At 44.2% G+C, this 12,896-nt stretch overlaps 1 protein-coding gene across 1 annotated transcript in view; it reads left to right on the plus strand.

Moving 5' to 3' along the window:
• The window catches only part of Alg9 (ALG9 alpha-1,2-mannosyltransferase), a 70,245-nt gene that overhangs the window by 802 nt on the left and 56,547 nt on the right, over positions 1 to 12,896 (plus strand). The window contains exons 2-5 of the mRNA XM_021172705.3: positions 472 to 607; positions 3,070 to 3,204; positions 7,397 to 7,467; positions 12,401 to 12,489. Coding sequence (XP_021028364.1) covers positions 472 to 607; positions 3,070 to 3,204; positions 7,397 to 7,467; positions 12,401 to 12,489 — 431 coding nt within the window. The remainder of the gene's footprint in view (positions 1 to 471; positions 608 to 3,069; positions 3,205 to 7,396; positions 7,468 to 12,400; positions 12,490 to 12,896) is intronic.

Consider the following 12,896-nt stretch of genomic DNA (forward strand, 5'->3'; position numbering starts at 1 on the left):
GTTAAAGTGGTTGTTAGTATATGGGAACAGAGGAGGTCTGCACCTGCGTCTTATATTAAGCCTCATTCATTTGAAGGAGGAGGGAGGAGATAAAGCCATGACAAGGAATGACTTTAAGGAAGAAATGGAGAGAAAAGAAGACTGTGGTCTTCATGTGAGTGATTAGTTGGCTTGAGGTGAAACCGGCCAAGGTGTATGAATTAGTGTGTACCTTAGAAGCAGGAAGTGAACGGTGCGATTGGAAAAGCAATCCGCCTGCCTCTGCCTCCCGAGTGCTGGGATTAAAGGCGTGCGCCACCACGCCCGGCCCCTTATTCACTCTCAAGGATAACAAAGCCTTAGTTCTTTTAGGTGAATGGCTTTATTGCGGCGCTGTCTTTTGCCATTCCTGTCTTTCCTGTCTGGTTTTTAGTCTTCCCTAGCAGGACCTTCCTGATAAGACGAATGATTTTGCTTTCTCCTTCTGGGCAGGTCTGGAAATAAAGCAGGGCAAGTCTGGGCCCCTGAAGGATCCACTGCTTTCAAGTGTCTGCTCTCAGCGAGGTTGTGCGCAGCCCTTCTGAGCAACATCTCGGACTGTGATGAAACATTCAACTACTGGGAACCAGTAGGTGATCTCGTTAGCTGGGCTTTAGTTTTTGCAATCGTAGGGATCTAACCCATGGTTTTGGGCATTTGAAGCAATACTTTATCAGTGGGCTACATCCCTCGCCCCTAGTTCTGGGATTTTGGCCTTTGATCTTGATTTGGTACTTAGGACAAATTAAACATGTAGAATGTAAGTGTGGAAAATATTAAAATACATTGTTTTCATTTTTATATCTTAAAAACTGTTGGTTGGGGCTGGTGAGATGGCTCAGTGGGTAAGAGCACCCGACTGCTCTTCCGAAGGTCCAGAGTTCAAATCCCAGCAACCACATGGTGGCTCACAACCATCCGTAACGAGATCTGGCGCCCTCTTCTGGAGTGTCTGAAGACAGCTACAGTGTACTTACATATAATAAATAAATAAATCTAAAAAAAAAAAAACTGTTGGTTTATAGTTGTAAGGAGGATTATTGTTCACATCCCAGCAGCTCAAATTTAGGCGACTTCAGCTCCAAAACAAAATATGATAGCCCAGCGTGGTGGCCCATGCCTTTAGTCACAGCACTCTGGAGGCAGAGGCAGGCAGCTCTTATGAGTTCTAGGCCAGCCTGAGTTACACAGAGAGACCCTGTCTCAAAATAGAACTAATCTGATGTCCTCCTCTGGTCTCTAGGCACACACATGTATACCTACACTCATGCAAATATACACGCAAATAAAATAGGTCTTAAAAGAAAGCCCATATTGTTGATTTAATTACTATTAAAGTCTATGACCTTTAGCTGGTATACTCAAAGGTGATACTTACAATTATCTTTTAAATGGTTTTGCAAGTCTAAGTAATACTTGTGGGTATAGGTTTTAAAGCTAATGATTACTCCAAAACTTGAGGGAAATAAACTTCGGCATTTTCCTCAGGTCAGATCCCATTCTTAGACAGAAGCCACATTCTTCCACCTTTCTAAGTTTATTTCTTCTTATGTTTGCCAAAATAGTTGTGCTGGCTAGTTTTATGTCAGCCTGACACAGGCAGTCATTAGAAAAGGAGGGAGCCTCAACTGAGAAAATGCCTCCATGAGACCCAACTGTAGGGCTAGTCTGCAGGGCCTATTCTTAATTAGTGTTTGATGGGGGAGGGTCCTGCCTACTGTGGGTGGTGCCATCCCTGGGCTGGTAGTCCTGGGTTCTATAAGAAAGCAGGCTAAGCAAGCCACGGGGAGCAAGCCAGTAAGCAGCACCCCTCCATGGCCTTTGCCTCAGCTCCTGCCTCTAGGTTCCTGCCCTGCTTGAGTTCCTGTCTTCACTGCATTTGATGATTAACTGTCACATGGAACTGAATTTCCGTCTATTGGTTTGTCTTGTCCAACTTCCATGTGGTAGTTTTTGTTTAATCTTATTATATTTTATCTTGATTTTTTTTTAAGTGAATGAATGAAGACCTAGTCACTAACATAAAGGTAAACTGTCATTTGTCCCTATTGAGAGAGGGAAAATCAGTTTTGTCCAGTAAAGTGACACTGGGTATACAACCACTCCGGGACAGGCCTCATGCTCAGGAGTAGTTGACCAACATATAATGGACTCCAGTTTTGTTGTGTGTGCTTTTATTTGGTTACACTTTGGTGTTTGTTTTTTGTTTTTGTTTTTTCCCTTTTTGAGTGTAATTTAATCTCGTTTTCTTGGGTTTGTTGTTGTATTGAGTCTTTGATCCTTTTTTCTTCTCTTTTTAAAAAGATTTATTTATTTACTATATGTAAGCACGCTGTAGCTGTGTTCAGACACATCAGAAGAGGGCATCAGATCTCATTACAGATGGTTGTGAGCCACCATGTGGTTGCTGGGATTCGAACTCAGGACCTTCGGAAGAGCATTCAGTGCTCTTAATCGCTGAGCCATCTCTCCAGCCCGAGTCTTTGTTTCTTTTGGGAAAGAATTTAAAAGTTGGATGAGTAGGGGAGGGGAAGGATATGATCAAAATATATTTGAATTCGAAAATTGTTTTAAATAATGAAAAATATAATAGTACTAGAAAGAAGACGTGAACCCTTTCCTCTCCAAGTTGCTCTGGGTCATGGTCAGTGGCCTTCACTAGGACAGTAGTGCTGCTCATAGTCCACTTGCAGTGTTGTTTCTTGAGGTTTTTTTTGATTATGTATTTTTTTTAATGACTTCCTATTACAGAAAATTTGGAAGTTACCGATCACAGTTTGTGTCAAAAACAGAAGTTGCTTAGTGTGTGCAGCTTAAGGAATGAAACAGAGTTTTCCTGTTTTGGTTAAACATTATCTTAAGAAAATAAATCCAGTAAAATTTTAGCGTCTTCATTTAAAAATATGTGGTCATGTGTATCTTTTCTTAATGTGTTTTCATTAGTTACAGGTGTTAATTCTCAACATTTTGTCTCTAATTTCAACACAGGCTGTTCACCTGTGAGCCCTCTGGAGGGCTTTGCTAGGATGACACATTTGTTTCTGCTTTCAGACACACTACCTCATCTACGGGAAGGGATTCCAGACATGGGAGTATTCCCCCGTGTATGCCATCCGCTCATATGCCTACCTGTTGCTGCATGCCTGGCCAGCTGCATTTCATGCACGGATTCTGCAGACTAACAAGGTAAGGGCTGGCTGACCGGGTAGCACTCACATCCACCGAGAGGTAAGTCTGGGGCCAGTTTTGAAAGGGGACAAAAATCTACTGATGGCCAAAAGGCTGATTTCTTTCTTTTATTTTTTCATTTTTCTTCTTTGAGATGGAGTCTTGCCATGTTCTGCAGACTCAAGTGCTCCTCCCCCCCCCCCCACACCCCCTGCACTTCCCAGGTTCCTGTGTCTGGCCTCCTCTTTGAAAGGATTGTTTGTGCAGTTGTCATTCCACCTATGCTAGTAGCAGCTTTCACTTAGTGTACATTGTGCATTGTGTTACGTGATGGCACAGTGACCAAGTCTAGTCGGCTTCATGCCTTACAGTTCTTTGGGAAAGAGTAGGAGAAAAGTACAAGGTGCAGTGGGGGAGCATTTTAAGAGGGTCTAATTTAAGTAGAATGCGCAAGATCCCGCTGAGGGTTAAAGGTTTTGACAGTCTGTGTTTTGGTATGAATTTTTTCTTTTTTAGTTTGTTTGTTTAGAGTTCACTAAATTACTTGAATATTTAGGCTTATACCTTTTGCCAAATTTGGGAAGAGGGGTATGTGTGCAAGGTTGGTTGATGTGTGTGTATGTGTTATGCATGTGTGTGTTATGCATGTGTGTGCTGTGTGTGTGCACACTCGCGCATGTGCAGGTTTGTGGGTCTGTGTGAGCACATGTGCCTATGTATGAGTGCAGAAACAGAGGAGATACCAGATATCTTTTGCTCTGTCTCCACGTGTCTTCCTCTTTTGCTCTGTCTCCAGGTATCTTCCTCTTTTGCTCTAACTTCACCTGTCTTCCTCTTTTGCTCTCCACCTTATTTCTTAGACACAGGGTCTCCCACTAAACCGGAAACTCTGTTTTACCTGGGAGCTGGTCAGTGAGCTCCTAAGAGCTGCCTGTCTCTGCCTCCTGGTGATGCTGAGGTTAAAAAGCACATGGCCATCCATGCCTGGCTTCCACCTGGGCACCATGCCTGAATGCACGTTCTCTTGCTTGTATGGCATGTGCTCTTAGTTGTGGAGCCATGCCCCAGCCCCGAATCTGGGAGGTTTTTAACTGTTATTTTTTATCATGTGTGTGTGTGTGTATGGAGTCCAGAGATGTCAGACCCTTGAAGTTGTAACTACAGGTTGCTCAGCTGCCTGACATGGGAGCTGAGAATTGAACTCTAGTCCTCTGGATAACAACCCAAACTCTTAGCCACTGAGCCATGTCTCTGGCTGTAGGAACTGTCTTTGTAAATTGAAGGTCTAATGATGAGAAAAGGCCAGCGTTATTTCTCATGTAAGTTAGTTTGATTTATGGAGAGAGAATGGGGTGGATGGAATGAGACTGAGAAGGAGGAGTCCAACTTTGTGTGTGACCCAATGGGATTTAATGCTGTGGGGTTTTTGTTCATGTTCCTCCCCAACCCAGGTTTTTGGGTGGGAGATGCGGTTACAGTTGCACTTTTCACAGTGATCAGAGAGGTGGGACACATAGGAAGTGGCAGGACATTGTTGCTCCCTCTCCACCAAGTATCATATTTCTGGCTTTTTAGGTTTGTTTTTGCTTATGAACTTATTAAAGGAAAAATAAGATGGAGGGCTCCATAGAGAACCAGCAACTTGAAGCCCTTAGGTTTTGTTTCTAGCTGAATGTCCATATCACATTGAGCTTGCTGAGTCGTCTTCTGTCACTCTCACCTGATGTATGTGACATGAACAGCGTAAGTTCCAGTTTCATCCTGTGGCTTTGCATATTCTGAACAAGAGCAACTTGGAGGGAAGGGGTTATTTGGCTTATACTTCCAGGTCACAATCCATCATTAAGGAAAGTTAGCTCAGAAACCCACTCGGAGTAAGACAGAAACCATGGAGAAATGCTGCTTGCTGGTGTGCTACCTGGCTCCGGATCAGCTGGCTTTCTTATTTTTGTAGGCAAGGCTTGCCTTGAAGTCGCAAAGATCTTTCTGTTTCTGCCTCCCAGTGCTGGTATTAGTGTGTGCCAGCACACCTTTCTAGCTAGCTTTCTGTACAGTCCAGGTGTATTTGCTAAGAGATGGTGCTGTCCATAGTGGGCTGCACTCTCCTACATCAATCATTAGTGGAAACAGTCTCTCACAGATGTGGCCTCAAACTAGTTTGATTAAGGCAGTTCTTCAAGGGAGGTTCTCTTCCCAGGTGACGCTAGGTTATGTCAAGTTGGTAATAAAAACTAACCAGGATACGTGAACATGGGGAGGAAGATTTCCCTTTTGTTTTTACTTGAGTCCCGTCTCGTCTCCCTGTTAGCTCTGCCAGCCCGAGTCCATAGGGACCCACTTGTAAAGAGAATTCTAGCTTTGTGACACTGGGGCTCTCATCTCTTGTGTCAACACCTTTGGGTATTGATATTTACAATATCTGCATATTAGATATTTACATTATGATTCATAACAGTAGCAAAATTATAGTTTGAAGTGTCAACGAAAATAATTTTATGGTTTGGGGTCACTACAGTGTAAGGAGCCATATAAAAGGGTTGCAGCGCTGGGAAGGTTGAGAGCCAATGCTGTGGTCTGAACCCTATTTCCTAATGTTGAAGATAGGTGGGGTCCGGGTGAAAGGTGGTGTGTAATGCTAGCACTCTACTCTCTGCTCCTGGCTGCCTTTCCCCCTGGCTATTCCCTGTGAGTATTCTCTGCTCTTGGATCTGAGTGTGAATTCCCCTGCCATATGCATGGGTGGGACCCCGCACCAGGCCCTGACTCTCGGCTGGCCTTGCAGCCCTGAAGCCTAGCCTTCCCGTTTGTCGTTTGTCACCTCTGACTTCCTCGTGTATATGAACTGCTTCCCACTGTGAATGGACTTCCTGGCAATTAGCAGTGGAATATTCTTCATATATTTGTCATTCAGATATCCCTTTCTGCAAGTTACCCTTTCACATCCTTTGCTTGTTTTTATGTTGTTGTTGTTGTTGTTTTTTTTTATAATGCAGTATACTTGTATTTTGGGTAAGATAATCAACAGATTCTTATAAGAAGGCAAAGGCACAGAGTGCATGCATATTGAGTTTCCAGTTTGCCTCTCTGATCTTTGCTTGTTTTTAAATGACGTTTTCCTTTTGCTTTTGAGATGGACTTGCACTGTGTCTGGAAATGGAGTTATGCTGTAAGGATTCAGTGTACCTAACATACAGTGCTCTGTAGCATAAAAGTTAATCAGGGGGAAGCAGGGGTGGCTCAGTGTGTTCACAAGCACTGGATGCTCTGCCAGAGGATGGGGGTTCACTTCTCAGCACCCACATAGTGGTTCACAACCATTGCTAATTACAGTTCCGAGGATCTGATGCCCTCTTCTGGCCTTCTTGGGCACTGCATAAAAGTGGTGCACAGATATGCAAGCAGGCAAAACACTCAAAATAAAAATAAGTAAGTCTTAAAAGTTAGTCAATACAACTCTTATTGCTATTGTTTTTAGTCTTATGCCATTAATCATAGAACTGGCTAACCAGTATTACAGACACACAGGAGCCAGGAGTTAAGCAGCTCACTCCCAGCCTTTCATATGCATGCAGTTTCCATAGCTGTAATGCTGATGTATTTTGTAAGTTGTCAGTATTTAGAGTTTTATGCCTCTTTAACACGTGCTGTTGTAGCCAGATGAGGTAGCTTATATGTACAGTCCTAGCACTTGGGAGGCTGAGGCAAGAGGATTACTGTAGGTTTGAAGTCATCCTGGGATCGATGGTGAGTTTCAGACTAGCCTGTGCTGCAGCGTGAGACCCTGCATTAGAAGGGGAGGGAGAAGGAGAACGCTTACTGAGTAAGCAGCAAATGAGCAGCATTGGTCAGCGTTGGTCAGCGTCTTCATCCTTGCAGCAGTGTTCATGTGTGGTTAGTACTCTCTCTAAACCAGATGTAGCATGATTGGTTGCATACTTACAATTGGATACTTTGTATTTTTTACTAAACTTCTAGTGCTACAGTCAGTGTTCTTATGAATGGAGGCTTCCACCCCATTTATAGTAAAAGAAGTAGGTACACTGAGTCTGGGGACTTGAAAATCCACGTGGTTCTCAATAAACTCGGCTCTTGAAGAGGATTGTACTGGTTCATAGCACAGTTTACTGACAACAGCTGAGACCTTTTCTTCCTTACGAGCTTGCCGGCTCCTGTTGCTGACCTCAGTTTTTTTACTCTGGGTTTCTTTCAGATTCTTGTATTCTACTTTTTGAGATGTCTCCTGGCTTTTGTGAGCTGTGTTTGTGAACTTTACTTTTATAAGTAAGTATCAAAACTCTCCATCCAAAGGGGCTAGGGGCCCTGGAGCTCAAGCAGTGCTCCTCGCTCCTCTGGTGTTCTGCCTGGAGGGCACCTTCTTGTCTGAAGCGTAGCTGAGGAGGAGGCCCAGCTTCTGCTCCCCTTGGCGTGCCCTGGCTTTGGTCTGCAGTACAGGCCTCACTGGTCCTCATAAGAGTTAGTGGAACCTTGTCTTTGATTCTCAGCAGAGGGTTGGTCCCTCTCCCTGGAGCTGAGCTCATGGAGACTGTTGTCAGGTGGAGTCTTCACTCAGCACATTGCCTCACATCAAGTAGCTCTTAGTCGATTGAATATTAATGAATCCATATGCATTTAAGTAGTCTAGAATAAAGTAACTGTCATTTAAAAATGTAACACCTAAAAACCATTTAAATTTAATAGTGCCTTAACATATTAAAAGATCCTCAGTCTTGAGGCTGGAGAGATGGCTCTGCAATAAAGTGCACTTGCTGCTCTTTGAGAGGACCAGGGTTCAGTTCCCTGTACCCATGTGGCAGCTAAATACAGTCTGTAATTCCAGTTCCAGAGGATCTGACACCCTCACACAGACATATGTGTAATATACAGGAAATAAAAATGAATGAAAAAAAACCCCAAAAACATTTTAAAAATCAGAAATTGGAAAAAAGATACTCAGACTTAAAAGGATCATTATAAAAATTCTTCATATAACTAGATGTGTCAGATTAAAATTAATTTTTGGCTTTGACTCTGGCTAGAATAGAAGTAAAAACAAAGCCAGGACTCCCTCGGGATTGTACCCATGAATTGGGCTTCATGTGGATTTTGGCCTTAACTCAAGTCACCCATGTCATCTCCTAAGCCCCATGATGAGGATTTATGGTAAATTGTCCGGGTTATAGAGGCCCATACATCATGTAAAAGTTTCTCTAGAGAATTGTACTCTTAGCCCAGATGACAACAAGCCGTCAGGAATAAAGTTGTAACGCACGAGGAAGTGTGGGAAAGAGGCTGGAAGAGTGGCTCTGTGGCAGAGCACAGGCTTCATGTGTGCGGGGCTCCGGGCTCAGTTCCCAGGGCAGCAGTCATCTAAACGCTGGCCTGTGAACCTTCGCTTCTTAGCAGTTAATAGAGTAGAGACAGCATTTACTGTGTGTAGAGACGTGGAAGAGGGAGCTGAAACCATAATGAACAGAAGAGCCTCTGAAGGGACCAGGCCAGTGGGAAAAGTGGGGAGAGACCCTAGAGAGATGAACACACAGTTGTTTTATGTTGACTTCATGTTTACATACATTTTAAAAAAATTTTTAAATATTTTTTTTATTACGTATTTTCCTCAATTACATTTCCAATGCTATCCCAAAAGTCCCCCATACCCTCCCCCCCACTTCCCTACCCACCCATTCCCATTTTTTTGGCCCTGGCATTCCCCTGTACTGGGGCATATAAAGTTTGCATGTCCAATGGGCCTCTCTTTCCAGTGATGGCAGACTAGGCCATCTTTTGATACATATGCAGCTAGAGTCAAGAGCTCCAGGGTACTGGTTAGTTCATAATGTTGTTCCACCTATAGGGTTGCAGATCCCTTTAGCTCCTTGGGTACTTTCTCTAGCTCCTCTATTGGGAGCCCTGTGACCCATCCAATAGCTGACTGTGTTATGCTTACATACATATGCATACGTACACATGTGTGTATGCAGCATCCGTGAGATTCATGGAGTATTGATATTTAAAACTTAGTAAATAGCCTAAACAGATTAAAACTGCTAGTAAATGGAGTAGTAAAGTGAAAGATTAATTTGAAGAAGTTGCTAGGAACAAAGTATAGAGAAAGAAATATAGAGGAAGTAAGATATAGATGGTATCTACATCTGATCTGATAGAGAGAACGAGAAAAGGCAAGATTCAGGGAAAACCAGCTCACGCCTCCCCAGAGGTGCTGAAAATTGAATCCGTAAACTGAGTAAGCCTTGCTTAGTAACCTGAAAATCTAACAAGAAAAGTGTCTAAAATAGCAGGGATAGAGGAACCATCTTAGAACTGACCAAGAACTGATGGAGTGGTACCTCTAAGGGCAGTGCGGCTGACAGAGGACTGCCCAAGAGCTGGAAGACAGAGGCCAGCAGCAGCAGCAGCAACAGAAGCGCTTCATAGTGCAGAGTGGGGCTGGAGGGCGGCTTCTTCCCCATCCTCTGGCTTTTACAGAGTTCTTTCTGTCCCCCTTTCAGTAATGTTCCCTGGACATTGGTGGTTAAGTATCCATGCCCCTTTTACAGCTGAGCCGTACTCATTCTCATCACTTGGGCCAGTTACGAGTCTCCGCATTAACTGTTGACCACTGTAAATAGTCGCCTCTCAGTCCAAGGTTGGGTACAGCACTGATCTTTGTATGTAAACAGAAATACTTAGAAAGAAGGCTTTTTAAAATTAATGTGTATAAGAATTTTAATTTCATGTATGTCTGTGTACTTTGTGTGCCTATTACTCTGAGGGGCTGAAAGAGTGCCAGATTCCCCAGGAACTGGAGTTACAGATGGTCGTAAGCCGTGGTGATTTTGGATGTTGGCAATTGAAATCTGGTCTTCTGGAATAGCAGCTAGTGCTGTTAACCGTTGCGTTGTCTCTCCAGCCCCAGAAGGCACTTGCCATGTCTCTTTAGCCAATCCACACTGGTGGGCTCCCCACCAGAGCCTACAATCTTCCCAGCAGTGGGCTTTTGGCCAGGTTTACAGTATCAGGCATGGATTGCTCCTGTGAAGGAGGACTCAGATCCAGTCAGAAAGTGTCTGGTTACCCCTGACAGTTCTGCCCATTTTGCTCCTGTGGGCACATCTTGCCTGACAGGTTTGTACTACTGTATATAGGGTCCCCTGCTGGAGAAGACCACTGATAGCTGTAGAGTGCCTTCCAGCACTAGGAACACTAGCCAGCAGGGAGGCAGATTTCAGGCTAGTGCTAGCTTGATTTCGGTCCTGCACACAAAGTGTAGGGTGCCTTCAACAATAGCGTATACACCCTAGTTGTGATGGGAATGTGATCATTGGAAATAGCATGGGTCATTTCGGGGACCTATGACTTCCAAGTGTGCCATGCCTGGTGTTGATATTTTCATGTAACAATCCATGTTTTATGAGGACAACATTGTCTACTACTCCTGCAAGATACCTCTGTTGAAATCTCTTTTTTTTTCTTAAAGAATGACATATTTTGGTTAAGCTGCACAGCAGTGGCTTTCCACCGGGCTACCGTACGTCCCCAGTGCTGGTTACTCTGCCCCTCTCTTCATCTCCTCCCATCTTCTTCCCCCATCACTGCTTAAGCCCTGACTCCCTGTACTATTCCTCTCTGCTTTTGTTTTGTTTTTGTTTTTCCAGACAAGATTTCTTTGTTGTAGCCCTGGCTGTCCTGGAATTCTCCCTACAGACCAGGCTGGCCAAAAACTCAGAGATCTGCCTGCCTCTGCCTCCCGAGTGCTGGGTTAAAGATGTGCTCCACCACGGACCTGGCAGTTCTCTCTGCTTTTATGTCCTCTGTGCTGAGAGCAGCTTTGTGCCAGGCTCCTTACTAAGTATTTCTCGTGTATGATTTCTCACAGAAACTTTATGTAGGTGTGGTCGCTATCCTCATTTTACAGATTGCAGATTATATACCTAGACACTGCTGGTAAATGGCAGAGCCAGAGTTTGAACTGCCTGAACCCGATATCTGGTATTTCTCACTTTATCATGCTATTTCCCTATTGATAGTAGATACAATTTTAAATATGGGGCTTTTCTTAAAGAAGAAGCTTTTTAAAGAAAATTCATTTATTTTTACACTCCATATTCCATTCCCTGCCCCCCATCCACTCCGACTGCTCCACATCCCACACCTCCTCCCTACCCCAACCCCCATCTCCATGTGGATGCCCCCAACCCCCACCCCACCTGACCTCTAATCTCCTGTGGTCTTCAGTCTCTTGAGGGTTAGGTGCATCATCTCTGAATGAACACAGACCTAGCAGTCCTCTGCTGTATGTGTGTTGGGGGCCTCATATCAGCTGGTGTATGCTGTCTGTTTGGTGGTCCAGTGTTTGAGAGATCTCGGGGGTCCAGATTAATTGAGACAGCTGGTCCTCCTACAGGATCACCCTTCTCCTCAGCTTCTTTCAGCCTTCCCTAATTCAACAACAGGGGAGAGCTGCATCTGTTCATTAGTTGGGTGTGAATATCTGCATCTGACTCAGCTGCTTGTTGGGTCTTTCGGAGAGCAGTCATCATAAGTCCCTTTTTGTGAGTGCTCCATAGCCTCAGCAATAGTGTCAGGACTTGGGCCCTTCCCATGAGCTGGACCCCACTTTAGGCTTGTCACTGGACCTTCTTTTCCTCAGGCTACTCTCCATTTCCATCCCTGTAATTCTTTCAAACAGGAACAATTATGGGTCAGAGTTTTGACTGTGGACAGGTTTGTACTACATCCCTCACTTGATGCCCTGACTACCTGCTGGAGGTGGGCTCTATAAGTTCCCTCTCCCTACTGTCTGGATTTCATCTAAGGTTCTTCCCTTTGATTCCTGAGAGTCTCTTACCTCCCAGGTCTCTGGTACATTTTGGAGGGTTCCCCCCAACCCCCTATTTCCCTAGGTTGTCTGTTTCCATTCTTTCTGCTAGCCCTCAGGGTTTTCTTCTGTGCCAAGAGTAAGAAGCTGTTTCTTAATACACATGAAATTCCTAATGAGTTTTAAGTCCATTTCCTCTTAAGTAAGGAGCTTTTCAGTGTCGGGCATAAGAGGCTTGGGTTTCCTGTACACATGGAATTCCTAACGAGTCCAGACAGTTCTGTATTCTACATTAGGTCTTTAGTGTTATTTTGCACTCGGCTTCCATTTCTTCTTTGCTTTGCTGTGTCTTCTGTCTCTCAATATCTACACTATTAATGGTCTTAATCTTTCCTTAAGGGCTGTGTGCAAGAAGTTTGGGCTGCATGTGAGTCGAATGATGCTGGCCTTCCTGGTGCTCAGCACGGGCATGTTCTGCTCATCGTCTGGTAAGTGGACGGACGGACGGCTGAGGGGTGGAAGGTTTACCTTCCTGTACAGTTGCACTGATGAAAGGAAGCCCTCACTTTTATAACCCGAATCCTGGGCAGGTCTCTGTCTGCTTCATCAAGATCAACAGAGACCTCAGATATTTCTCATCTTTTGTCATTAGCAACTAGAATGGACATCATTATTTATCATCTTTCTGTGAAAGTCGCATCTCACATTGTTTATGTTTTATTTACTTTGGTAATCCAGAAACAGATTTGTATGTGTGGGGACTTCCTGTGAGTATTTTTAGTTTTACAATGTCAGTTGAGGCACTTATGTGCACAGAGGCTTTGCTAAACTAGAGCCTTTGGAGCTGACACTTGCTGAGTGTCTTAAATCTCATTGCCTATCCCGTTGGAGGTCT

This window comes from Mus caroli, unplaced genomic scaffold (assembly GCF_978045245.1).
Source record: "Mus caroli unplaced genomic scaffold, Mus_caroli_1 scaffold_11, whole genome shotgun sequence".
NCBI classification, from domain to species: Eukaryota; Metazoa; Chordata; class Mammalia; order Rodentia; family Muridae; genus Mus; species Mus caroli.